The 27,071-nt window shown below is 25.7% G+C and overlaps 1 protein-coding gene across 1 annotated transcript in view; it reads left to right on the forward strand.

Moving 5' to 3' along the window:
- LOC117176354 (discoidin domain-containing receptor 2) overlaps positions 1–16,176 on the forward strand; it is a 212,220-nt gene extending 196,044 nt beyond the window's left edge. Inside the window, exons 13-15 of the mRNA XM_033366596.1 lie at positions 3,475–3,616; positions 12,323–12,472; positions 16,018–16,176. Of these exons, the coding sequence (XP_033222487.1) occupies positions 3,475–3,616; positions 12,323–12,472; positions 16,018–16,176 (451 nt within the window). The remainder of the gene's footprint in view (positions 1–3,474; positions 3,617–12,322; positions 12,473–16,017) is intronic.
- Positions 16,177–27,071: the final 10,895 nt, after the last annotated feature.

Raw genomic sequence — 27,071 nt, forward strand, 5'->3', positions numbered from 1 at the left:
AATTTTGATACTAAAAGGGACCCTTAAAGCAAACATTATCATTAAGAATACGCGCGCGGCTATAAAAGTTTCATCGCTTGAATACAATGGAAATTATCTGGCTACGCAAAAGTAACTTTTAGAATTGTTAAAATAAAAAAAAAACCTTGTGGAAATTGATCTGTTCTCGCATTTTTGATACGTTTAAGGGACCCCTACAACAACCATTCTCATTAGGAATGCTCGCGCGACTCGAAAATTTCCATTGCTTGAATGCAATGGAAATTATCTGTCTACGCAAAAAGAACTTTTACAATTGCAAAAAAAAAACCGTTTAAAAATTGATCTGTTCTTGCATTTTTAATACTAAAAGGGACCCTTAAAGCAAACATTCTCATTAAGAATACGCGCGCGGCTATACAAGTTTCATCGCTTGAATACAGTGGAAATTATCTGTCCACGCAAAAGTAACTTTCAGAATTGTTAAAAAAAACTGTTTGGCAATTGATCTGTTTTTGTATTTTTGGTACGTTAAAGGGACCCCTAAAGCAAACATTCTCAATAAGAATACGCGCGTGGCTCAACAATTTTAGAACTCGTATTTTGTTTTTCGCGCTTTGCACTCGGATATTTATTCTTTGCACTTTTATTTAATGTATATCTATATTTAAAGTTTGTGAGAGTTACGTGACCAGATTCCCACCCTACCGCCATTTTTTTTATTTCCCAACTTATGTTCGCACGAAGCGCCACATCGAATTGAAAATTTAGGATAATAAATAAGAAACACTAAAAAAGTTTGTTCTGGTCCTAAATTTTAAAAATTATAAAGAAAGGAAAAAAAATTATTTACAACAAAATTTTTTTTCATAATTATACAAATTTAGGACCAGACCCACAATTGTTAGAGCTTTTTGTTTAGTATCCCAAATTTTCAACTCGGTGTGGCTCTTCGTATAAATTTTAGTAAAGAAATAAAAAAAGTGTCGGTAAGGTAGGAATCTGGTCACGTGACCCACTCATCACATGACCTTAAAGCTCTTTAGGCTATAAGGTACACTAGGTTGGTCCAAAAATGCATTGTAAAATTTTTATGGACTCTAGAGAGCAAAATACACCCCTAAGAATTTAAATTTATGGGAAAAAAATCACAACTTTTTTTCGAAGTTCGACTATTAACACATGCCACCGGGCACTTCAGAATCCCTTTTAATTAACATAGGTAAATTTTGAATTTTCGAGGAATTGAACTCATGTTCCAGGGTTTCATTGAAACGTGACAAACTTGTAAGGGATTTAAGAAGAGTGTTTATGAAATGAAAGAATACTAATAACCCCCCCCCCCCCTCGCATGGTCCCATAGGCTATATGTGACACAAACATAAAAAAAGCTACATCTTTACGTATTATTGTTTTTTTTTTTTCAGAAATTTCCGTTGCCTTTTTCGTACAAATAATTACTAATGAACATTTTATATATTTCCTGTGACGTTTTAAACAATTCTCAATTCTTTAAAGAAATGTAAATAATCGTATTTTCTGTTTAAAATGCTTGTCATTGTTTGGAGTAGTAAATTTTTTTTAAGCATTATTCAATTATTTAAACAATTATTTCTTGTTTATTCTCAGTATTTCTAAAAATTGAGCCAGAGATCTGGCTTTTTCCAATTGATATCCTAGGCTACTTTTTGTTGAAAAATTACATAATTTTTATACATTTCTGCTAATTCATAACAAATTTCTACAAGTTTAAACCATTTTTATTTGCTCAAGCAGGTATTTTCGGATAACTAACAAAAATGAAATAAAATAGAACCCATGCAATTAATTAGAATTTTTAGATGATTTACGTAAAAGTAATTATTACAACAAATTATATTTATTTAACAATTAAAAAGTAGTTAATGTATTCTTTTTATACACTATACAGTCTGTAACATAATTGTATGCGTTCTTTTTTATATAATTTCTGTAGTTTTTTATTAGTTTTTTAATAATCTGTATTTGCCTGAGCAAATACAGATTATTTGAAAAAATAGAAATCTATCAAACATTCAAAGAAATGTATAAAAATTATGTTTTCTTATTAACAAAACGTAGCATGGGATTCCAATAATTAACTTTTGTTTTTAATAAAATTTACCATTCCAAACAATTGACAATTGACAATTGTTTAAAAGTCATGGGTAATATTCAAATTGTCCATTAGCAATTATTTGTATAAAAAAAGGCGACAGAAATTTCTAAAAAGCAACAATAATACGTAAAAATATTATTTTTTATTTTTTTGTCATATTTTGATACTGAGGGGGGGGGGAGTTAATTTTTATACGTAAAACAAAATATGCTGCAAGTTTTCTTTCAGATTTTTTTGAGTATGTCGCGCCTTTTGGCGGGATAATCGAATTGTCGATTTTTTCAAATCAAGTTCTATAAATAAATTAAAAACGGGGAATTGTTTCAAAAAATGTTACCAAAATAGTTTTTAGGAATTTTTTAACGCTGAAATTTCTCTGAAAACTATTTCCCAAATTTTGCTTTGTTTAATGGCTTAAATTTGAATTTTTTATTTTCTGAATAGTTTTATCGATAAATATAACCAAAATGACGAGTCTTATTCATAAATAGTTTTAAAAAATTTGATAATACTTTTAAAAACATGTAATTTCTCTTTAAGACATCTTACGTACTTTGTTAATTTAGTTCAAAATTTGAATGCTGTGTTATGAAATTCCATACAATTGTAATAATGTTGTCTATCCATTTTTTGGTACCTTTTGTCGTTTTTTTCACAAATTTTTAATTTTTTTTTCTATCTGTTTTATGATTAAAGCCAAAACTACGCGCCCTGTCAAAACGTCTTTTGCTTTTTTATTTTGCTTTTCTATTTCTTGTTTCAGAGCTGTTGTCGTCTTTCCAAATTTTTGTTTTTATTTTTAATTTTATTTTGCACAAATTAGCAAAAACTACGCGTCCTGTAATTTATTAAGAAATGTATAAATCCTTTTTTAGGATTAATACTTTTGTTTGTTTATCTTTTTTCGCATCTTGAATAATCTGACCACAAAATGTAATTTATTATTATTTTTCGTGCGATAAAAACTTGAATTTTTGATTTTTCAAAAAAAAAATTTTAAGTTCTTATGATAATTTTGTAAAGCTTTCCAAAATCAGTGTTTTTCTTATTATTGACTTTTTTTATATCATTTGTTTTTCGGCCTAAGATTTTGATTTTCTATTGATTTCTTAAATTTTATAAATTTTATAACTGTCGAAATTTTCTTTTTATGCAAGAAAATCCTTCAGATAAATTGTTTGGCTTTCTGTGTCATAAAAATATTTATAAATGAAAATTTTTTATCTAAAAAAAATCACTCTACAAATCTGATTTGTGTTCATTACTAATTAAGTGGATAAAATTCGATTAATTTTTTATAATAATTTAGCGACTTATAAACTTTTCTGAAATTCCAAAAATGCCACTTTATGTTTCAGAAACTGTCTAGTTAATCCAGGTCACTCCATAAAGATTTCGGATCTTGGACCAGGAAGGTCGACTTACCTAGCTGATTATTTCAAGGTCGAAGGTCGGCCACCTCTCCCTATTCGTTGGATGGCTTGGGAGTCCATGCTGATGGTAAATAAAAAAATTAAATTTATTAAAAACTGGCATTAAATCGTATATGAGTCTTTAGATATTTATTATCTTACATTAAAATGTAAATAATTTGAAAGTCAATTATATAAAAAAATGTTAACTATTAAGAGTTTCCAACTTCATTGACCAAATAATTAATAATTTATAGTCTTAAAGAAACAGCATTTAAAATTTAAAATACATAATATTGACCGATTTCAAATTTAAAGAGTTTTAAATGAAACCATTTTAGATCAGGTAAAAGACAAGAAAAAAAACTATTTTAAATAAAATAGAAAGAAGCTCTACTTGTACAACGTCTAATTCAAAGTGTTCGAAATCAAACAATTTTACTTGAAATTCAAAACCCCCGAAATTGCAGGATTTCAGAATGAAATTTCGAGGAAGGGATAATTTGAAAACGTTCAAAAATTAAATACTCAATGTTAAAATTGTAAAAAATAGGAATCTTTAAAATTCACAGGAGTTGCAATTGTATTAATACAGATTGAATGCGTTCGGAATTAAGTAATGTCAAATCGAACACTTTTGAATTTTTATAATTTTTTATTTAAAGTGATTAAAAGTTGTAAATTTGTAATTATAAACTAAATTGGGTGTTTCAAGGGCAAAGCTTATGAAATTATAAAATTTGAAATTGGTAATAAATATTAAAATTTATCAGACGATTTTTTTTAGTAAAAAAAGTAAATGCACCGTCATTTTCTCTCTTAAAAATGAAAAAGTGTTGTGTTATAAGATTTTAAAATTGAATTATTCTTATTGCATAATTAAATTGATCAATTTTTACTACAGAGCGTTGAAAATTAAACGAACCAGAACTTTATTTAAATAGACAAGAATTTCCTATCCACAATTGTGAGATCTTTTTTTTACTCAAATCCTTTAAATTTCTGTCAGTTTATATAAATTTAAATTATTGGACAATGTACACTTCGTTAATTGTTTATGATAACTTTCCAAGCTAAATTATTTTAAATTTAATTGCACAATTATAAGTCATAAAAGAAAACATTTAAAAATGTATCATTTACAATACAAATTTTGAAATCTGTAGATTTTGAAAAAGACATGTTTTACTTTTTGAATAAAAACTTTTTTAATCAATTTTATTGTCTTATACTTCGAAAATTTTTTACTTTTAAGTTGATTCTTAAATTTTTCATATCATGGAAAGCTTTAAAATAAAAAAATAATTCAATTTTCAATGTCTAGTTCTAAAATCTTCTCATTTTGAAGTTTAAATTTCAATAAATAATTTTATTAATTGTACACGGTTCTGAATTTATTCTGGATGCTTCAAAACATTCTAAAGGTTTTCCAAAATATTTTCACATTATGATTTTTGAATATAGATTTTCTAAATTTTTTTTTATTTTTCAAAATATAACTGGCAGATCAGGGTTGAAAGGAAAAAATAATTAAGACAATTTTTTTCCAAGAAGTCAGTTTTTTGGTTTAATTTAGAAATGTAACAAAATAAAAACATATTTATTATAGTAAAAAGAGGCGAAATATAATTTAACATCTAGATATAGCCTTTAGAAAAAAAATCGAAAAAGTTTTTGAAAGTCTCAAAGGTAGACTAATTGTTTAATTACAAATCCTTTCAATTCACAATTTTTTGAATATCAAGTCTTCCGATATAATATTCTAAAATTTGGAAGTTTAAAAAATCCAGAATATTTCAACTTTTAAAATTGAAACCAAGCAATTTAGAATTGTAGAAAACCGAGCAATTTCGAAATATTTTAAGGGAAATTCTGGTGATTTTTTTAAATTTTTGAATTTAAAATAACAGATTTTAGAAATTTTTAATTTCAAACTTTCAGAAATTCAGGAATTCCGTAGCAAATGTTTTTTAATTTCTGTTTTTGAGGTAAAAAACTACAAAATTAAGGACTAAAAATTTAAACAGTTTTAAAAATTGCATATTAAAAACTAGAATATAATTATATAGTTAAAGAAATTTTCATTGTATATATTTCTGTACTGACCATTTTTCAAAAATAATTTGATTAAAATTGTAAGCGTTAAAAGTTCAAAATTTAAAATTTAGTTTAAAAATTAAAGGAATTTAAGATCAGGATACTGAAACTAATATTAAAAAAGAATTCATTTTCAAGTTTTTCATCGAAATTTATAAAATTTAATCATTTTTATCTGATTTAGAAAACTAATAATTAAAAATTCAGAAAGTAGGATTTTTTTAATTTAGGAAATTCGAGAATTCAGCAATTCCAGAAATATAGGGAATAAGGAGAATTATAGGGATTTGCGAGCATTTATGACATTCAACTAAGAAAATCTGACAAATCTGAATTTATCTATTACGCAAAACTCTACAGTTGAGAAAAGAAATGAAACTTTTTTATTTTTTATGTAAGCTGGCATTTTTTAATTTCAAGAGCTGTACATTTATATTTAGACATGTTTCAGCTATTAAAAAATTTTTTGTTCTAATTTTCGAACCTCCGAATTTAAGAAAAATTTATTTTCAAATTGTCAAATTAAAGCCTTTTCAGAAATTCATAATCTCTTTATTTTGACAGCTACCAAGTCTTTGAAAATGAACAGTTTTAAGTATTTTTCATATTTACAGGCTGTTTAATATCGAAGACTTTGAAATGGGATTTATTCAATTATTAAATTTTTTTTATTAAAATGTTTAATTATGAACGTTTGTAAACCCAACTGCGGCAATTAAAGTTTTCAAATTAATTTATTTTTATTACTAAAAAATATAATAGTTTCCGAAAAATATATTTTTTTCAAATAAAAAAATAAATTAGTGTTGAAAACTACAAGCTGAAAGCTATAATATTCTTAAATTTAGAGTTTCAAAAGATTTAAAAAGAAGACATTCATAAAATTATTGTGATACTGAAAAAAAATTTTAATTTTAAATATCATAAGTTAAAGAGCGTAAAGGCATTTCATTTAGTTAAAAATATTAGTACCCCATTTTTTATTTTACTTTGTTTGTATTAATTCAAGGAGATTTAATTGATTTAAAATTACCCCATGTATTGTCAACTGAACATGATTATAATTGGAATTACTGAAATTAATTGAATGCCCCCATATTTTAAATATTTTCATTATTATTAAATATTTAACATTGCATCAAATGTAGCTGTGATTTTCTTGTAGAATACTAGTTTCAAAATAACATAATAAAAAAAACAAAAGCATCACTAGAAACCGAGTTCATACTTTAAACAGAATGTATTAGTTACAGCACACCTATCGATATTTATTATTAATACTTTGCATGCTAAAACTAGCATGAAAAGTAACGAGATGAAAAAAAATTTTCGATTCGTAAAACAGGTTCCAATTAACGCGAAATTTCACAAACAAGGCACAATTAAAATATATTTGAAGCTTTTTCAAACTAACTGCTATAATTGTTCAACACTTTATTTTGTCGAATTGACGTGTGCAGATCTGCTAACAAACAATTCGCATCAAAGGAAGCGTACAATTCATCTGCTCCCTAGTTAGCCATTAGCCTCGTTCGGGATAAACTTTTTCCAACGCCGGTAGTCAATACACGTTTTAAAAGTGGGAGAGCCTAAAAAAAAGTATTGTAGCATATGAAGACTTTAATTAGGTCGTTTAAATCTTCTTGTCCCTTGCCCTCCCCCCTCCAATTACACTCCTTTCCTACTTTACTAAATTCTCCTACTTTCTCTCCTAACCCTTTAACATTCGCCTGCTTACTTAACCGTTTTCTCCTCTACTTCCCCCTCTTCTGGCTCCTAGAGCTATCAGTCCTCTTCCCCTACTTCCCTTCTCCAGCCATTATTTTACCCTCTATTTTCAATCTCATTCTTATTCATTTCAGCAAGTTCCTCTCACTTACAACCACTTCTGATAACCCCTTTTTATAACTTTTTTCTACCCCTTCCCTAGCTCACTGCATTCCCCTATTTCCCCTTCGTTCACATCATTTTTCGTCACCTGAATTAACCATCTTTTCCTCTACCTTCCCCTCTTCTGGTTCTTACAGCTATCATTCTTCTTTCTCTACTTCTCTCATCCAGTCGTCACTTTTCTCTCTCTACTTAAACTCATTTTTATTAATTTTCCCAACTTTCTCTCTCTGACAGTTACTTCTAATAATCCCTTTTTCTAATTTCTGCTCAATTTCACTTATTCCCAATACTTCAGCTAACTCCCGTCATATAATTTCTCCGACTTACGCTACTACTGCTACTTCTTCTACTCCCTCTAATTCCCCTTTTTTCACTTCACTCTTCGTAACCTGTCCCAACTTCTTTTGCCTCTAATTCTACTCTCCTTCTCGCAGCTAACAGTCCTCTAATACTGCTTTTCTTCCCTAGCCACTATTTCGTGCTCCCAAGTCAGTCTCATTCCTATCAGTTTTTCCTGTATCCCGTTACGTACACTCACTTCCTCTAATCCACATCTCTAATTGCTGCTGATTCCCGTCCCTTTATTACCTTTGACTTCTCAAAGATTCTATACATTTTCTTAACTATCACTTACTAATTGTCTTCACATTCTATACTTTACCTAATGCCAGTTATCTTATTTCTTGTACTACCCCTACTTTCCTTACTCCCCATACTTCTCCTACTTCTCTACTCCCTTACTACCCCTAATTCCCCTCCGGCCACTTTACCCTTTGTTACCTTTTCCAACTTCTTTCTCCTTTACTTCTGTTCTCCTTGCTGACGCAGCTAAAAGTCCTCTAACACTACTTCCCTTTCCCATCCCCCACTTAATCCGTCCTACTCAGTCTCATTCTTATTCATTTCTCCTGCATCCCTTTACTTACACTCACTTGTCCCAGTTTGTGCCTCTATTTTCTGCTACGTCCCTCTCGTTTTTTTCTGATTTTTTAGAGCCCCTCTACATTTCCTTTACTCTTGCTCCCTGATTTTGTTCACTTTCCGTACTGCAACCAATGCCCGTTGACTTATTTCCCCTACTTTCCTCTACTGACCCTCCCTAACTAGAGATTACGCATGCCTTTCTTGAATTTTACCTCCTCTACTTCTTCTCTCTTGACTCCATCATCTAGCAGTCCTATAAAAATACTATTTAACTAAACTCACTTTCCTCCATTTTCCTACCTAATTTCTGCTACTTCCTTACGCCTTATTACCTTCCTCACCATACTTATCTATCAATTAAAAAAAAAGTCAAAAAGAAAAGGATAAGTGTTTTACATTTGCTTCACAACAGTTTTTTCGACTTTTAAAATCATTGGAAGATTATCTGCAAATTCTCAAAAAAAGCCGAAATTTTATTTTAAAAAGTGACAAAATGGCGGCTCATTTTTTTAACTTTTTGAAAATAGACTTTCTGAAAAACCTTACTTTAAAAAAATTTAATTTTTTTGATAAATTGGTGTTAACTTAAATTTTTTCTGAAAAAAGATCTCCTTTTACTCTTCTGTGAAACGAACCACAACACTTCCAATTGCCCTTCGGGTGCTTTCCCATTAAGCTATTTGTTAACGTATTAACATACTAGATGGAGCTTTGAATTAAATTTTTGTAATTTAATTTTTTCTAAACAAAATATTTCCTTCCTTCGCTCCGGTTGAAAAAGGAGCGACAGGAGATCTTTTTTTTTAACAATTTAGTTTTTAAGAATTGCCATTCAAAACTGCATCTAGTCTGTAAAGGCGTCAAGAAACTCTGTTATTCTCTTACGATAATACAGATTTCTTGAATAAACGGTACCATAAAAAATAAATGCCCTATTTTTTCAAGTCTTTCGAAATTAATCCGGCCCCCGGGCTGTTTAGAAAAATTGAAAAGGAAGCAGTTATTAACTTTTTATAAATTAAAGCTTAGTAGCCTGTTAAGAAACATTCAAAAAATATTTTTTAATCAATAAATTTTTATTCTGATCTTCCTAAACTTCTTCTGTTGTGCCCACAAAGTTCCCTGACAATGCAAATGCTAGAAGTAATATTTTTTTACTATGCTTAAAAATTGTTTTTGAAAATTTAATTTGTTTCAATAATTGTTTTATCCCAAAAATAGTGAAAAGCTTTTGGAGATTAATGTCAAAAGTAATCAATCTTAAAAGGGATATTTTTTTTAGAAAATTCTTCAATTATTTATAGAATTAGTAGCATTTCCCCCTTTTTATGACAAATATCGAGAAAATTCTAGTTTTTTCAAATATTTTACACTATGTCGCTTATTATTGAGTATTATTTTTATTGAACAAATAGATTAGATAAAATAACTATCTATAACTTAACTGAAAAAAATGATTGCAAAAAATAACTGTTGTTCCAATACTTTGTTTAAAAATAAGGAAATAAACTTTTTCTCTATCTTGTCAAAGTAATCTATTTATTTTAACTTATAGACGATGCCTAAACAATCTAGAAAATGTTAAAAAAAAAATTTTACATTCTCAGTAAAAATAATTGAATTTCAATAAAAATAAGGGAATTTTCAACCAAATTGATAAATCTATGATAAAAATTATTGATATTTTCAACAAGCGAGCTTATTTTTCAAAAAAGAAAGATTTTACAATCAGTAAAAAAAATGTCATCCAAAATATTGAGTTTTCACGTCTTAAAGTGGATTTAAGAAGAAAGTTGAATTTACCAGAAAAAAATCTAGATTTTCTACCAAATTAATTGAACTTTCGAATAAAAAGAAGAAGAAAAAATTAAAAAGGTAACTGCGAAGTCAATGAATTTTATAAAAAGAACAGAAAAACTACTTTTTTAGCAAAAAATTAATTTTTAAGGAAAAAAAATTAATTTTTAACTGAATAATTTAATTTTTGACCCACAAGATGAATTTACTACTAAAAAAGAAAAATGTTCCAAATAGATGAATTTTCCACTAAAAAGGATAAATTTCTAAGAAAATTTAGAATACTTTAATTTTAAGTTAGAAAAAGTAGGATTTAAACCAAATGAAATAAATTTTCAATAAAATAGCTTAATTGTTGACCAGAGTAATTTTTAACCGAAAAGATTGAATATCTATAAAAAAAATTCATTTGTGAAACCGGATAGTGAAATTTTAGTTTAAAAAATTAATTTTTAATTAAATATCTAATTGTCAACCGCAGAAGTAAAATTACAAACAAAATTATTAATTTGCTTCTTAAAACGAACACTTTTAAGAAAATGCATGATTTTTTCATGAAAAAGGTTCATTTTCTACCAAAAAAAGAAAAATTTTCAACAAAATAGACAAATTTTCAACTAAAAAAGTTACGTTTTCAAAAAAGAATAGTTGAATTTTAAGTTATAGAAATAAACTTTTATGCAAATAAAATGAATTTCCAATAAAGCAAATAAATTTTTAACCAAAGAAGTTGAATGTCTATTCACAATACAAATTTTAATACAAAATGTAGTAATACTTTTAATTAAAAAATTTAATTTACATTAAAAACTAATTTTCAAGAAGAAATAATTTTTCAAGCAGAAAGATTTATTTACTATCTAAAAAGAATATTTTTTAAACAAATCACATTAATCAATCATCAAGAAGAATAATTTTCTGCCACAACGTACAAAGTTTTATAGAAAAAAGAAAATTTTTTAACAAATTGTTAAATTCTGAACTGAAGAAGATTATTGTTTAATCAAACTTGAAATAGTTAAATGTTCAGTAAAAAAATTAATTTTCAATTAAAAAACTAGTCTTTAATTCGACGAAATGAATTTCCAAGCGAAAATAATATTTTTTAACATAATACAGAAATTTTCATTCAAATGGTTTAGATTTTTAACTAAAGAAAATAAATTTTCAACTAAAAATGGAATAGTTCAGTTTTCAGTTGACATTTTTTGTGCATTTTAACAAAATCATTACATTTAAAAAAAAAACGATTTTTCAATTGAAATGATAAATGATCAACAAAAAATGATTTTTTAAGAAAGTGGTTCCACTTTTTACAAAGTTGTTAAATTTTAAAGCAAAAACTTATTCTTTAACAAAATACAGAATTTTCAAATGAATAATTTAAATTTTCAAGTGAAGAAAATAAATGTTCAAGTAAACATGAAATAGTGTTTATCAGCTTACTTTTTTTTTAATTTGAACAAAATCGTTAAATTTTTAACAAAAAAAAAGTAGATTTTCTAATGGAAATAATGAATGATTAACCGAAGAAATGATTTTTTAACAAAGTGGTTCCAGTTTTTACTAAGTTGTTAAATTGTGAAGCAAAAACATGATCAATCAACAAAATAAAGAAATTTTCGAAATAATAGTTCAAATTTTTAACTGAAGAAAATAAATTTTTAACTAAATATGGAACAGTAAAATTTTTTTCTCAATTTTTAAAAAATCGTTAAATTTTTAACATAAAAAAAGAAGATTTCTGGACTGAAATGCTGAATTATCAAGTAAGATGCCGTTATTTTCAACTAAGTTGTTTAGTAGAAATCCTGAAAATTTACTCAAATTGATATAATAGAGAAAAAATCCTGGGACAAAATATGGAAAACATTTTAAGACTAAGGTTGTGAAGTGAAAATTTTCGTTTTCCATTTTTTATCACGTTTAGAAATTATTATTAAATCACTTTGAACTGATATTTTACCAGTAATTAAAGCTTTTTTCTTTTTAAATATTTTTTTAAAAGTATTTATTGAGAAAAAGTGTTTAGCGTATGAAGCACGTATTTTTTTTATAAATATTGGTTTCCTGACTGTTCTAGGGCAAATACACAAGTAAGAGCGACGTGTGGTCATTCGCTGTCACGTTCTGGGAAATACTTACGTTTGCTCGGGAGCAACCATTCGAGGAATATCCGGATCATCGAGTAGTCGAGAACGCCACTTATTTTTATCAGGAGGATCAGAGGCGGGTACGAAGTCTTTTTTTTAAATTAAAAAAAAATTATTTACAGTAAATGACATGTGCCCTGATAGAATAATTCCCTGACCTGCTTAAAACAGTATTCAATATTTTTAAGTTTAATATTTTTATCATTTAGTTGGAAAATGTGGTGATTTGTAGGGGATTGATAATAAAATGTCTCTTCTTTCTTTTTCAACCCTCATTCACCCTCCCCTCTCAAACACTCCCTTTTGTCTATTCTTTACCCTACTCCCCTCTCCTTACTGCTATTTTCGTTTTTTCTATTTTTAGGTTCCTGTTTTCTCTAAACTCTTTGCCCTTCACATCACTTTTCCTTCTCTCAACCTCTACTCCTGAAACTTTAACCGCAACTCTTCTTCATTCTTTTTGATTCCTTTTTTGTCCTCTACTCTCCTCTTATATACTCATTTTTCTCCTTATTTATTCTATTCTCCCTATTTATTATATTCTCCCATCGCTAGCATACTTTTCAACCATTTACAATTCTTATTTATTTTTTCGTGCACCAACCTTTCACTTCGATGTCCTTCCATTTAACCGACATTCCCCACTCCTTTTTATTTCTAATTTATTTTTCCAAATACTTCTTTTTCTTTTGCTTCTTTACTCTTCTCTTTCTAACACTGAGTTCTCTAAATATTTCCCTTCGAACCGCCACTCCACTCTTCTTGTTTTCATTTCTCCTTCCCCTTACATTTTAATTCATTATTTTGACTCTTTTTTCTTTATCCGACTTTCCATACCCTTCTCAGTTTTTAATCCACTCCCTTTTCTTTTCTATTTTTTCCCTCTAATTTTTATTGCTCGTATTTCGTTCTCCCCAGACCACTTCTTTCCTCTCCCTTCTTCACCCTACTTTGCCTTCTCTCTTCTCATTTTAATCGCTTCTCTCTCACTTGCTGAGTTTCCTCAAACTTATTTACTCTCCTCTTGCTTCCTCCTTCTTTTAACTTTCTACCCTACCTCTATGGCCGCCACCTGCTCTCTTATTCTTTATTTCTTCTTATCCCTCTCTTCCCATACACTTATTTTCCTTTTCATTTACACTACTCTCAATCACTTTCATTCACTTTCTCATATTCATCTTTCTTTTATAAACACGCGATCCTTTCTCATTCTCTGTCGATCCCTTTAACAGACACTCCCCTCTCTTTTTTTAAGTTTCTAAGTTTCTCTTACACCTTCATTTTCTCTTCCTTTTTTACTCTTCTTTCCGTAATCTGCTTCTTGTTCAATCCACCCCCTCCCACGAACCCACACACAGTGAAGAAAAAAACGACTTTTGTGGTTCAAAATAACTCACAGCCCACAAATATTGACCTATTTAGAAAATACAACAATTTCAATTTTTTTCTAAACAAACAAATATGACCAAAAAATGGAAATTTTTCCAATTTGACGTTTCCGGTGCTTGTAAATAACATGAAAATTGTTTAAATCTCCTAAGTTTCTTAGAGTAACATTAGTTAAGGATGTTCCAATATTTTATTATAAACTTAATAAAATTATCTAAACAAATTATTTTTTGAAAAAATGTCTTTAAAGTTTTTCCATAATTTTACGTTTCTTAGAATTATATTGCAAGAACTTTGGCTAAAAACAATATAATGCTTAAGAAATTTCTTCTTGACCTAATAATTGTTAATATTAGAAACACATCTAATTAACAAATGCAATAACCAGCTATGTCCTAAAAGAAATTTCCGTTTTTCGACGTATTTTTCTATTGGGAACTTTCTCTTAATTTTAGAAAACTTTATAATTTGTTGATTAATCCTATGATTTTTTTAACGAATTCAATAAACAAGTGCATAAATAAGGCATTTTCGACAGGAAAAATTTGTTTTTTCGATGACAGGTTTTTTAATAAACTCCATTCTAATTTCAGGAATAATTCAAAATTAATTGATCAATTTTATAATTATTTAAATTATTTCAATAAACAAATGCATTACTGGGCCATCTGTTGACAGATTTTTTTTCACAGTTCCCTTATTCGCGCAACTGTGGTCAGATTTTTTTTTTTTTCGATGTCAGTCTTTTCAATTGGGAATGCCATAAACATTTCGGCCAAATTCATGATCAGTTGATGAGATTTTAAAAATCAAATTTAATAAAAAATTCATTATTCCATAGCTGTAGCCTTATTAATAAAATAAAAGTAATGAGAAACTTAAACTGAAAGTTTTGAAATTAAAAAAAAAGAAAGTTTCGTCAAAAAATCATGAAATAATTCATATTCTTATTAAATTTGTTTAAATATCAAAGAAATTTTTAAGTGATTACGATTTTTAATAAGATTATCATTAAGTTCCCTAACAACAAAAATAATATCGAAAAAATTAATTTTTCTGTTCGCTGGTGTCCGAGTAATTCATTTATTTGTTAAATACGTTTAAAATATGATAAAATTAAATAAATAACTATGGATTTTGCTGGAATTATCATAAAGTTCCCACTTAAAAAGACTGATGTCGAAAAAAACGAATTTTTTTCCGTTGAAAGATGCCAAAATAATGCATTTATTTATTAATTCTTTAAATCATAAAATTAATCAATAAATTATTATTATTTTTTTTAAATTATCATGAAGTTCCTAATTAGAAACTTTGTCATAAAAAAACGAATTTTTCTTTCGGAAAATGCCTCATAGATGCCTTTGTTTGTTAATTTTTTTTTCATACATTTTTCGGCCTAAAATTGCACAAATAATACGTTTGTTCATTAAATTTCTTTAAAAGAATAATACACAAATTATGATTTTTCTAAGATTATCATAAAGATCATTATATTAAAAAATTACATTAAAAAACTAATTTTTCTGTCAAAACGCCTGACTAATGCATTTTCCAATCATATTTGTTTAAAATTTGTTTATATTATTATGAATAATAATCTCAAAAATAAAGATTTCATCACCACTATTTTGTTTGTAATATAACTTTAAACAAACGTAAAATAATGGAACATCGTAAAAAACATTTTTTCAACAAATAATTTGTTTATAAAATTGTTGTTTGTTTATTATATAATATTGAAATATTTCAAACTAATTTTAATATATGAAACTTAGTTGATTTCCACAATTTTTATGTTATTGACGAAAACCGGGAATAAAAAATATAAAAATTGGCCATTTTTTCGTCATATTTGTTTATTTATAAAAAAATATAAAAAAAATAGTTAAAATATAAAAAATCAGCGCTTTTTTCAATTCTTATTTTACCTTCCAGCTACTTATTTTTCTCTTCAATTTTTCTTACCCTACTCTTTATCCACTCAGCCCTTTTAATCGCTCCCCTCCCAGTCACTCATTTTTCTCTAACTTCTTTACAAAAAATAAATTGGTGCGTTTTTCGAGAAAAAAAAACTTTCAAGTCCAAATAATCATAAATTCGATTTTTTTTTGCTTAAATCGATAAATGCATTTTTGCCCAGTTTTCTCTAAAAACAACATACATTGGTTTCCAGAAACTTAAAATTATTTAAATATTTTCCGAAAAATCCGAAAAATTTATTTTTTGATTACAGATTATTCTGTCACTTCCGAAAAACAGCCCGAAGGAGATGTATGAACTCATGTGCGAGTGCTGGCAAAGGAATGACGTGGATCGTCCTAGTTTTCGTGAAATCCATCTTTTTTTACAACGAAAAAATCTGGGGTATAAACCGAACAGCAATGATACTTGATACAGGGAACTTGAAGGCTGGAATCTCATCCGGCTTTCCATGATTGGTGAGCTGAACGGTAATTGGTGGACATGCCCATCAACGACCAAATAGAAAATGCGACGTAAACGTAAAAATCGAACGATCAAGTACACTACCGTCGGAAATCATCCTTGCGGCTAGTGCGAGCGATGCTAAAAATAACTGATGTTTTAAAAACACGATAACTCGGTTGGACTTGAAGCTGGAATTTTAAAATTTAAAGGGGGTGATCTTTTAAGTCTTGTCTTTAACTGGAGCCAAGAAATATTTTAAAATATTGACGCATAATTAAGTTATTAATTAAAATGTCGAGGCGTTTGGTCGAGTTTCAGTCGGCTTATTCCTCCAGGCAAAAGTATTTTTTCGAACATATTATTCTTGAGGTTATTACTTTTATCCAATCCGAATATTCCTTTTTTTTAAATAAAAGCTAAATACATGCCGCAGAGAATCATCATGGCCGATTTTTTAAATTTTTGTTTTTACAGAAAACTTTAAAGAAGGAAAAGTGAAAAAATATATTTTCAACAACAGAATCACTGATGTGTTTAAAATATAATAACTCATTCGATTTAAAAGCTAAAAATCTGAAATTTACAGAGAGTAATCTCCAAAGTCTTGTCTTTATTTGAAGCAGAGAAATATTTGAAAATATATAGGCATAGTTAAGTTATTAATTAAAATCTCCAAGCGTTGTGTCGAGTTTCAGTCGGCTTATTCCGTCAGGTCGCACGATGGAACAAAACTATTTTTTCGAAAATATTATTCCAGAGGTCATAATTTTTTATTCAAATTGGACTCTTCTTTTTTTAAATCCAAACTACATAATTTCCGCAATAAATCTTCATAATCGATTTCAATTTTTTAAATTTTCACAGAAAACTGTAAAAAATGAAAGTGAAAATTCTATTCTTAACAACATTACTGATGTGTTTGCAGCACAATAAATATTTTTCTCTGAGAGCTAAAAATCTAAAATTTACAGAGAGTAATCTTTGATATCTTGTTTTGAATTTAAGCCGAAAGACTTTAAAAAATCTTTACGGGTATTTAAGATTTTAATAAAAAAATGTCAATCGTTGCATCCAGTTTCAGTCAAGTAATTCAAAATTTATATTATATTTTTTTTAAATGTATTTTATTTTATGTGAGAATTTATTTATTTATTGGTTAAAATTTGAGATACTTGATAAATTTTATTTTTCAAATTAACATTGCTTTAATGAAAATTAATTTATTTTATTAAAAATCTTCTGTTTAGATAAAAAGAATTAATTTCCTAGGCTGGAAATTCATCTTTTTGATGAAAAATTCAAATATTAGGTCAGAAATTCTTTTGTTTTGGTTGACGATGCAACTATTTTGTCACAAATTCATCTTTTTTTGTCTAATTTAACTCGTTTTTATTTAAACTTCAAATAATTTTTGACTCAAATTTCAACTGTAACACTTTTTATTTAAAACTTGTCATTTTTGGTTGAGGGCTTAATTTTTTTTTTCATTCTTTTTTTTTTTTAAATTATTTCTTATAACTGAAACTTCAACTACACAATTTATTTATAACAATTTTAGGTTTTTATTTAAAATTAATTATCTTTAGTTAAAAATTCGTCTATTGTGTTAAAAATGATTTTTTTCGAGTAGATAATGACTTTCCTCAAATGGAATATTATCTACACAATTTTTGATTAAAAATTGATGTGTGAAATTGAAAATTGATCATTTTCAGTAAGAATTTCAATTCTTTGGTTAAAAATGTATATTTTTGGAGGAAAGTCTAAAAATTTGTTTACATTTTTTCTATCATAATTAAAAAAATAATTAATTGAAAATTCCTTTTTTTGCGAGTTTTTTTGTTACAAAAAAGAATATTTTACTGAAAAGTAATGTATTATATTTAAAAATCGTCTTTTTGACAGAAATTTCTTCCTAACTTTAACTATTTGATCAAAAATTGATTTTTTTTGGGTTGACGATTCAACTATTTTGAAAACTGAGCAGTTTTTTTCAGGATATAATTTTTATTTTATTTCAACCATTTTGTGGAAAATTCATATTTTTTTGTCGAATTTAACTATTTACTATCAGTTTAAATATAGTCTTTTTTTGTCATAATATGTAATGTTACATTTTTATATAAAACTTATTAGTTTTGTTTAAGGACTTAACTTTTTTCATTGTATTTTTTTTTTTTTTTTGATAAAATTTTTTTCGAGTAGAAAATAATTTTTTCACATAAAATTTTCTCTTTTCAAGTTTTGGTTAAAAATTGATATTTTTGATTGAAAATTGCTCTTTTTAATTAAAAATTTTAATAGTTGGTTAAAAATTTATTTATTCTGTTGAAAAGTCTAAACTTTAGGTTACATTTTTTCTATCTTAATTAAAAAATTAATTTATGGAAAATTCATTTTGTTGGTTACAAAATACATACAAAATAAATTTTTTAAATAAAAATTATTATATCACACTGAAAAATCTTCTTTTTCGTGAATATTGAGCCTTTAAGCTGAAAATTAATAAATTTTTAAAAAAATTCTACTATTTGGTCATAAATTGATTTGTTTCGGTTGAGGATTCAACTGTTCTTTCGAAAATTCGTCTTTTTGATCGAATTTTACCGTTTTTTTTATTTTAAGTAATATTTTTTTTTATCAAAATACCAACTGTTAGATTTCTTATTCAAAACTTGTAGTTTTGTATCAGGGTTTAACCTTTATTTTATTAACCTTATTAATTTAACTATTCCATTTTTTATAGAAAATTGAACTTTTGATTGAAAATTGATCATATTTATTTCCAATTTATGTATTCATTTGAATGTTTCTTTTTTAGTAAAAAATAAATTTCTAAAATTAACCTTAAACTACACAATTTATGGCTGAAAAATGATATTTTTAATTGGAATTTGATCTTTTTTAGTTAAAATTCCAATAGAATGGTTAAAAATTCATCTTTTTGCTGAAAAATAACAAAAAATTGACATTTTTTCAAGTATCCTTATTTAAAAATTAATTTATTAAAAATTCATTCTTTGTTACAAAATAAATTATTTAATGAAAATAAATGTATTATGATAAAGTATCTTCTTACTTGGTGTTAAAATCCAAATATTTTTTGGTGAAAGTATCAACTGTTACATTTTTCATTCAGAGCTTATTAGTTTTTGGTTGAGGGCTTAACCTTTTTTATTATATTTTTTTGTTTTTTTACATTTTTTTGATAACTAAAACTTGAATTATAACATTTTTTGATATAAAAGTTGACATTTTATTATAAATTGATCACCTTAATTGAAAATTCATTTATTTTGCTAAAAATACTTTTTTTTAGTAGAAAATGATTATTTCATATGAAATTTTATTTATACATTTTTTTTTTATTTGATATTTTTACTTGAAAATTGATCTTTTCCAGTACAATTTCAATCATTGGGTTGAAAATTGACCTTTTTTCTGAAAAATGAAAAACCATTTTACCTTTTTTGTATCCTAATTAAAAAATTAATTTATTGCATATTAATTTTTTTGTTACAAAATGTATTCTTGAAATTAAAAAGAATGTATGATGATCAGAAAATTTCTTTTTGGTAGAAAATTAATTCTCTAGGTCGAAAATTCTTCTTTTCAGTAAAAAATCCAACTATTGGGTCAAAAATTGATTTATTTCGGTTGGCGATTGAACTATTTTGTCGCAAATTCGTCTTTTCTGTCGAATTTAATTTTTTTTTCATTTTTAAATCAGAAATTTGTTGACAAAAATATCATTTGTTACCTTTTTCACCAACAAATTATTTGTTGTGTTTCAGGATTTAACTTTTATCATATTTTTTTGTTTGATAAAAATTTATTTTTATAACTGAAAATTTAACTATACTATTTTTTATAGGCAATTGCAGTTTTTATTGTAATACAATTTATGGCTGAAACCCGATATTTTTGATCGGAAATTAATTTTTTTAAGTGAAAATTTCAATAGTTTGATAAGAGATTCATCTTTCTGCTAAAAAATTCAAAAATGTTTCATTTATTATATCTTAATTGAACAATTTATTTATTTCAAATTAATTTTTGTGTTATAAAATAAAATTTTTTAATGAAAACAAATTTATTATGAAAAACCATTTTTTTTTTAATAAATTTATTCTCTAGGCTGAGAATTCATCTTTTTGGTAAAAAGAAATGGAACTGTTTGGTGAAAAATTTATTTGCTTCGGTTGAATATTGAACTTTTTTGTGGAAAATTCGTCTTTTTTGGTCAAATTTAACCATTTTTTCATTTTAAATAAGATCTATTTTGCTCAGAATAATAACTGTAACATTTTTCATTGAAAACTTATTAGTTTTTATTTATTATTAATGTTTTTAACATGCAAAATTTAAACTGTACAATTTTTTGTCGACATTTCATATTTTTGGTCGAAAATTTACTTTTCTAGCTAAAAAATTCAAGTATTTGGTTAAAAGCTCAGCTGTTTTAATTCAGGATTCAACTATTTTTTCAAAAAATCATCTTTCGGACGAATTTAAATATTTTGAAATTTCAAAAAATAATATTTTTTTTGTTTAAATTTCATTTATTATGTTGAAAATTCGTTTTTTTACTGAAATATGGAACTACTTGGGTTTTAAATTATTCTATTTTTTTCAAGGATATAACTATTTTGTTGGAAATTGGTCTCGTGTAATTGCATTAAACAGCTTTTAATTTCAAGTTAAAATCTTTTTAGGGTAAAATATCAACCATTACCTCTTTTCTTCAGAATTTTTCATTTTTGGTTGAGAATCTAAACATTCCGTTAAAGTTTGAATTCGTGTGTTAAAATTTATTTTTTATTTAAAAGATTCAAAATTTAATAGGAAAATTCAACCCATTGATTGAAAATTGATTTTTTATTTTGCTAAAAATATTTTTATTTCATTTCCGCTCCTTACAGTTTTCTTCAAAAACAATTTTTTTTTTTAATAATCCGCATAAAGTCCCTGTTAAATATTATCAGTTTTAATTTAAAAAAGAATCTCCGACCCGGTTAAAAAATATACAAATATAGTGACAAAATTGACCATTTTAGCTTTGTGAATTTTTATTTTAAGAAGAAATAGAGATAGAAACTCACTATCAGCTTAATTATTATAAACTTAAACTTAATTATTATAAACAATTTTTATAAACAAATTCTTGTTAGTGTTTTTTTATCGTAGAAAAAATCGCATATTTCACGGTAGTTGCTAATATTTTTCATAAGGGGCATAACTTGTAACAAAAAAATTAGCATGAGCTAACAACTATTGCTTTTATAAACATTTCTATAAACAAATTCTTTATAAACGAGTTTTTCTCATTGCTAAATTGATTTCTCTGAACAAAAGTGATTCACAATTGTCTTTAAAGTCATTTATATACTTTGAGCTTTATCAAACATAAACAATATAGATTGTTTATAACAATTTAGTTAAACAAGTATCCTAATCGGCTGTTTTCTCGTAGAAAAAAATGTATTTTTCTTTAATAATTATTAGAGTTACATTTATTGCGGCGACTAAGCAACAAAATTAAATAAAGAATAATTTATATGATTGTTATAAACAATTTTTTAATGAAACTATGATTTATTTTTTTTTGCATGCAGAAAGGACGGTTTTCCACTAAAATTATCCGATAATAAACTAACAGTGATTCCAAAATTGGATATCGGACATTAAATAACAATTTGCGTAATTGTCAATAACAATTTTAAAACAATGCGTGACAATCTGCGGTTGGTCGTAGAAAAAAGTTCTTTTTTCTTCAATCATTTTTGTAATAATCTTATTTGTATTATTGAATTAATGAACAAATTGATATTTATAATAATAATGAGATTATTATAAAAAACTTAAAATAAATAAATTACGATTCAGAACTCGAATCATTTTTAGATTCGAATTGTTCTATTAGTTCATCGAGTTTTTGATCAAGTTCAACTTAAAACTTTTTTCCAATCAGGCTTCAAGGATGTAATGAAAAGATCTGAGGACTCAAGAAGTTTGTTATTAAATTGTTATTAACAATTACGAAAATTATTATTTAATGTCCCATATTCAATTTTGGAATCACTGTTAATTTATTATCGGATTATTTAAGTGGAAAACCGTCCCTTTTGCATGTAAAAAAATAAATTATAGTTCTGTTAAAAAATTGTTTATAACAATCATATAAATTATTCTTCATTTAATTTCATTGGTTAGTCACCGCAATAAATGTCACTCTAATAATTATTGAAGAAGAAAAAACATTTTTTTCTACGAGGAAACGGCCGATTAGGAGATTTGTTTAACTAAATTGTTATCAACAATTTATATTGTTTATGTTTGATAAAGCTTAAAGTATATAAATGGCTTTAAAGACAATTGTGAATCTCTTTTGTTAAAAAAAATCAATTCAGCCATGAGAAAAACTCGTTTATAAAGAATTTGTTTATAGAAATTGTTTATAATAATTAAGTTTAATATTATTAAAATTAATAATGTTCTATGAATGCATGTGCAATAATGCCGGCTGATAGTGAGTTTCTATCTGTATTTTTGCTTAAGATAAAAATTCACAAATCTAAAATGGTCAATTTTGTCACTATATTTGTTTATATATTGTTGCTCTGTGAAAAAAATTTAAAAAAAGCAAACCACAATTCTTTTAAAAATTAATTTCTGAACATTTCAAAAAAAAAAAAAAAGCTTTAAATCGGTTGAGAAATACGACCTGTGGGCGATCATGAACAGTAAATTCCTATTCCCGACCACTGTGCGCCGTGCAGCCGTGCGGAAAAAGCGGACTAAAGATCTTCGCAACGTTTCGATATTTTTATTAATAACTCAATTACTCTTGAGTGTTTCTTAATTTTTCTTGGATTGAATTAAAGTTAAGATTTCAGATAATGTTTCCTGTAAATTTTAGACCCTCAGCTTTAATTCCAAACAAGTTATCATGTTTGGGAGTCACGGATGATTTTTAGTGGCTCTCACGCTAGCCGTGCAGATAATTCCCGACGATAGTGTAGGTGACGACTCGACAATAACCATTCTGCGAATCGATATCCCAAATTGATGTTCGATACAGAGACACCTCGACGGACGGTCGCAGTTGCTATTCTATAAAAATGCCATCGACATGTCGTCGGTGCTAGAAATGATTCTATTCCTCAGATTGTTTAAGGAAATGTTGTTGACTTTGAAGAATATAATTATTAAATGCGATTGCATGTCGTGAGAAATAAGAGAAAATGTTAGAAAGTAGAGAAAGCTAAGAAAAAATTAACAGAAAAATAAAATTGGTGAAAACGGAAAAAGAGAATGAGAATCTGGTAGAAAATGTTCCTCAGCTTAACAATGTCACTGACTATCAGAGGTCAAGTGGCGTTCGAAATGCAAAAGACTTTCTTTCCAGAAAATCAAATTTTTCTTTTAAAAATTTTCTTTTCCATGAAGAAATTTATTCTTCCTTTTTTTCCCCCAAAAGTTTTTAAATAATTTTTTATTGCTTTTCGTATTCTCTTATTGAAAAATGTATAAACTTACACATTTTCTGACTAATAATAATACTATCTTTATAAATCAATACCATTCAAATATTAATTATACTTAATCTATGATTGTTTATTTGAAAACTAAATATTTTTCCACCAATACCGAAAATTTAATAAATTTTGAGAAAATAATTTAGTTATATATATTTTTTTATAATTATTTTTAATTTCGAAAATTTTTAAAAAGTCAACACTTTTGCTGATTTAAAAAATTTTCAGGACATGCTAGAAGCACTAGAAAAAACTTTGTTTTTCTAATATTCTCTATGCTTTTTTTATATTTTATCTTGAATAAAGAACTTGAGAAATCACGTATTTGAAAAAAAAACGAATTTGGTATTCTACTGCAAAAATGTCTTTATCTTTTGTTGTAGATGCCAAACCCTTTTTATGGAGAGTGTATCTTTTTTTAAGAAAAAAAAAAATCTTCACATTTTACTCTTGTTCATGAACCTTAAAAGTTATATTTTCATAGAAAAATATTCCAGTTTTTTGGGGATTGTTTTTTTTTGGTGCTGTTAACTTCTTTGATATTGATCAATTTTTATGAAAAATTTTCTTTATTTTCAGATATTTACGATTTTTATCTTTCCTTGTCATGAAAAGTGATAATTTTTAATTGAAAGTTAATTTGGTTTGATTGAGGATTTAAATATTTTCTGAAAATTAGTTTTTTTATGAGTTCAACTATTTTTATTTACAATAAAAAATTTCTTCGTTGAAATATCAGCTATTATATCTTTAATTTTAAGTTATTATTGTTTGGTTGCAAACTAAACATCTTGTTTGAAAGATATATCACTTTTTTGAATTTTTTTTTCATTCAAAAATTAAATCTTTGTTTAAACATTTTTGTTTTTTTATTTAAAAATTTATTTAAAAATTTCTTTATTTTTCTCTTGATATAAAACTAACGTTTTAAGTAGAAAATTAATCCTTTTTACATAAAAATAAAACTGGTTGGTTGAAATTTAATCTTTTTTGTTAGAGTTTTTTTCATTAACGTTAACGTCTTTTTTGTTTGAAATATCAACTATTACATTTTTCGTTGAGAACTGATAACTTTTAGTACAAAAATATTAAATAATTGTTTAAAATTTGAACTTCATTTTCGAAAATTTATTTATTTTTTTGAATGTGCCTAGTTTCAGTTAATAATGCATGCCTTTTTTCAAAGCTTTCTTTTTTTGCTTAAAAATTAATTTTAGTAACTAAAAATTCTATTTTTGGTTTAAAATAGAACATTTCAGTTGAAAATTCACCGTTTTTACTTAGAAATGTAATAATTTGGTTGAAAATTTATGTATTTTTATTAGAATCTATATTTTTAATGAAAAATTAATCTTGTATATTATAAATTTATTCTTTTTGTTTATTTTCAGAAATGTATGCTTTTTATCTTAATTTTTATACTTTTATCTTAATATTTCTGGTTATAAAATGGATTTTTTGTTTTATAGATATACTATTTTTATGAAATTAGAATTATTTTGTTAAACATCATATATTAATTTAACAATTTTTCTTACATTTTTTACTTTTTACTCTACATTTTTCGTTTGACAATTCATATTTGTTTGTAAAACGTTTAACTACTTGTTTGAAATTCAAATTATGTTTCTAAAGATTTATTTCTTTAATATTTATCATTTCAGTTAGAAATTTATTAATTTCATTTCAAGCTTTTTTTGTTATTCAATGCATTTTTTTAAATAAAAAATTATATTTTCAGCTTCAAGTAATATATTTGGCTCAAAATTAATCTTCTCTCTTAAATTTAAAAAAAAATTTGTTTAAAAAATCATGCATTTTGAGTAAATTTTATATTTTTAAATTTAAAATTAATATTTTTAGCAGATAATTAAATATTTTTTTCCGAAAATACAAGTGGTTTGTTGACATCTAATCTCTGTTCGTTGAATTTAAGTCTTTTTTTGTCCAATTAACATGATTTTGGTTGAATTTTCAATTTCTTCATAATTTTTTTTTACAATTCAATTCCATTGAATTCTTTTCATTTTTTGAAAGTCTTAAATTCTATGAAATCCTTTAATTCTATACATTTTCTAAATTCTGTGAATTTATAGAATTTTATGACTTCATTGAATTCTACGATTTCTTTCGATTCTATTAATCTCCTGGATTTTATGAATTCCTACACTCCGTTATTTCTTGGATTTCACAAATTCCTTTAATTCTATTTAGTTCTTGGATTCTGTAAAATCCTTGAATTTTTTAATTTCTTGAATTATATCAGTTAATTGAATTGCATAAATTCTACGAATTATTTAAATCGTTTGAATTCTTGAAATTCCTTAAATTCTATAAATTGTCTTAATTCTATGAATTACTTCAATTTAATGAATTCTTTCAGTTCTATGAATTCCTTAAATTATATGAATTCCTAAAATTAAATCCATTCCTTGTTTTCTAAGAATTCCTTGAATTCCATTATTTAATTTATTCATATTAATTTCTTATACTTTAAGAATTCCTTTAATTCTATTAATTCCTGGAATTCCCTAAATTCCTTGAATTCCTGGAATTTCTTGAATTCTACTAACAACTGTAATTACTTGAATTCCTTGAATTCCTCGAATTCTGTGTATTTGTTGAGTTCTATGGATTTCTTGAATTCCATTAATTCTTTGAATTCCATGAGTTCCTTAAATCCCTTGAATTCGATGAATTCTTATTATTATATGAATTCCTCAAATTCCATGAAATCCTTAAAATAAATAATCCCTGGGATATTCTGCATTGTATAGATTCAAACAAATTTTTTCCCATTTTTCTCTTAACTATGAACTTCAGAAGTTAAATTTTCAGAAAAATTTTTTTCTTCTGAATTGACATTTTTTCTTTGTTAACTTTTGAAATCCTGTTATCTTTTTATTGCCGCTTTTTAGTTTTTACTTTATTTGAAAGAGGTTAACAATTTTTATTTTATTTTTTTCGCTCGAGATTTATTTGACCTTTTTTTTTAACATTAAAGTCTTCCTTGCTTTAAATTTCAACTATAAAATTTTTTGTTGAAATTTTATATTTTTTGTTAGAAAGTTCAACTACCTATTTAAAATTCAAATTACATTCTTAAAAATTTATTTGGTTGAATAATCATCATTGACATTAAAAATGCATGCTTTTTTTTTAAACTATTTTTTTACTTAAGAATCAATTTTAATAACTAAAAAATTCAATTACTTGTTTTTGGATTCAAGAAGAAAATAATTTTGTTACGAAAGGCATTCCACCTTTTTTGCTGTATTTGGACATTTAAAATATTTTTACTCAATACTTCGAGTTAAAATTT

The sequence above is a fragment of the Belonocnema kinseyi genome, chromosome 7 (genome assembly GCF_010883055.1).
Source record: "Belonocnema kinseyi isolate 2016_QV_RU_SX_M_011 chromosome 7, B_treatae_v1, whole genome shotgun sequence".
Taxonomy (NCBI): domain Eukaryota; kingdom Metazoa; phylum Arthropoda; class Insecta; order Hymenoptera; family Cynipidae; genus Belonocnema; species Belonocnema kinseyi.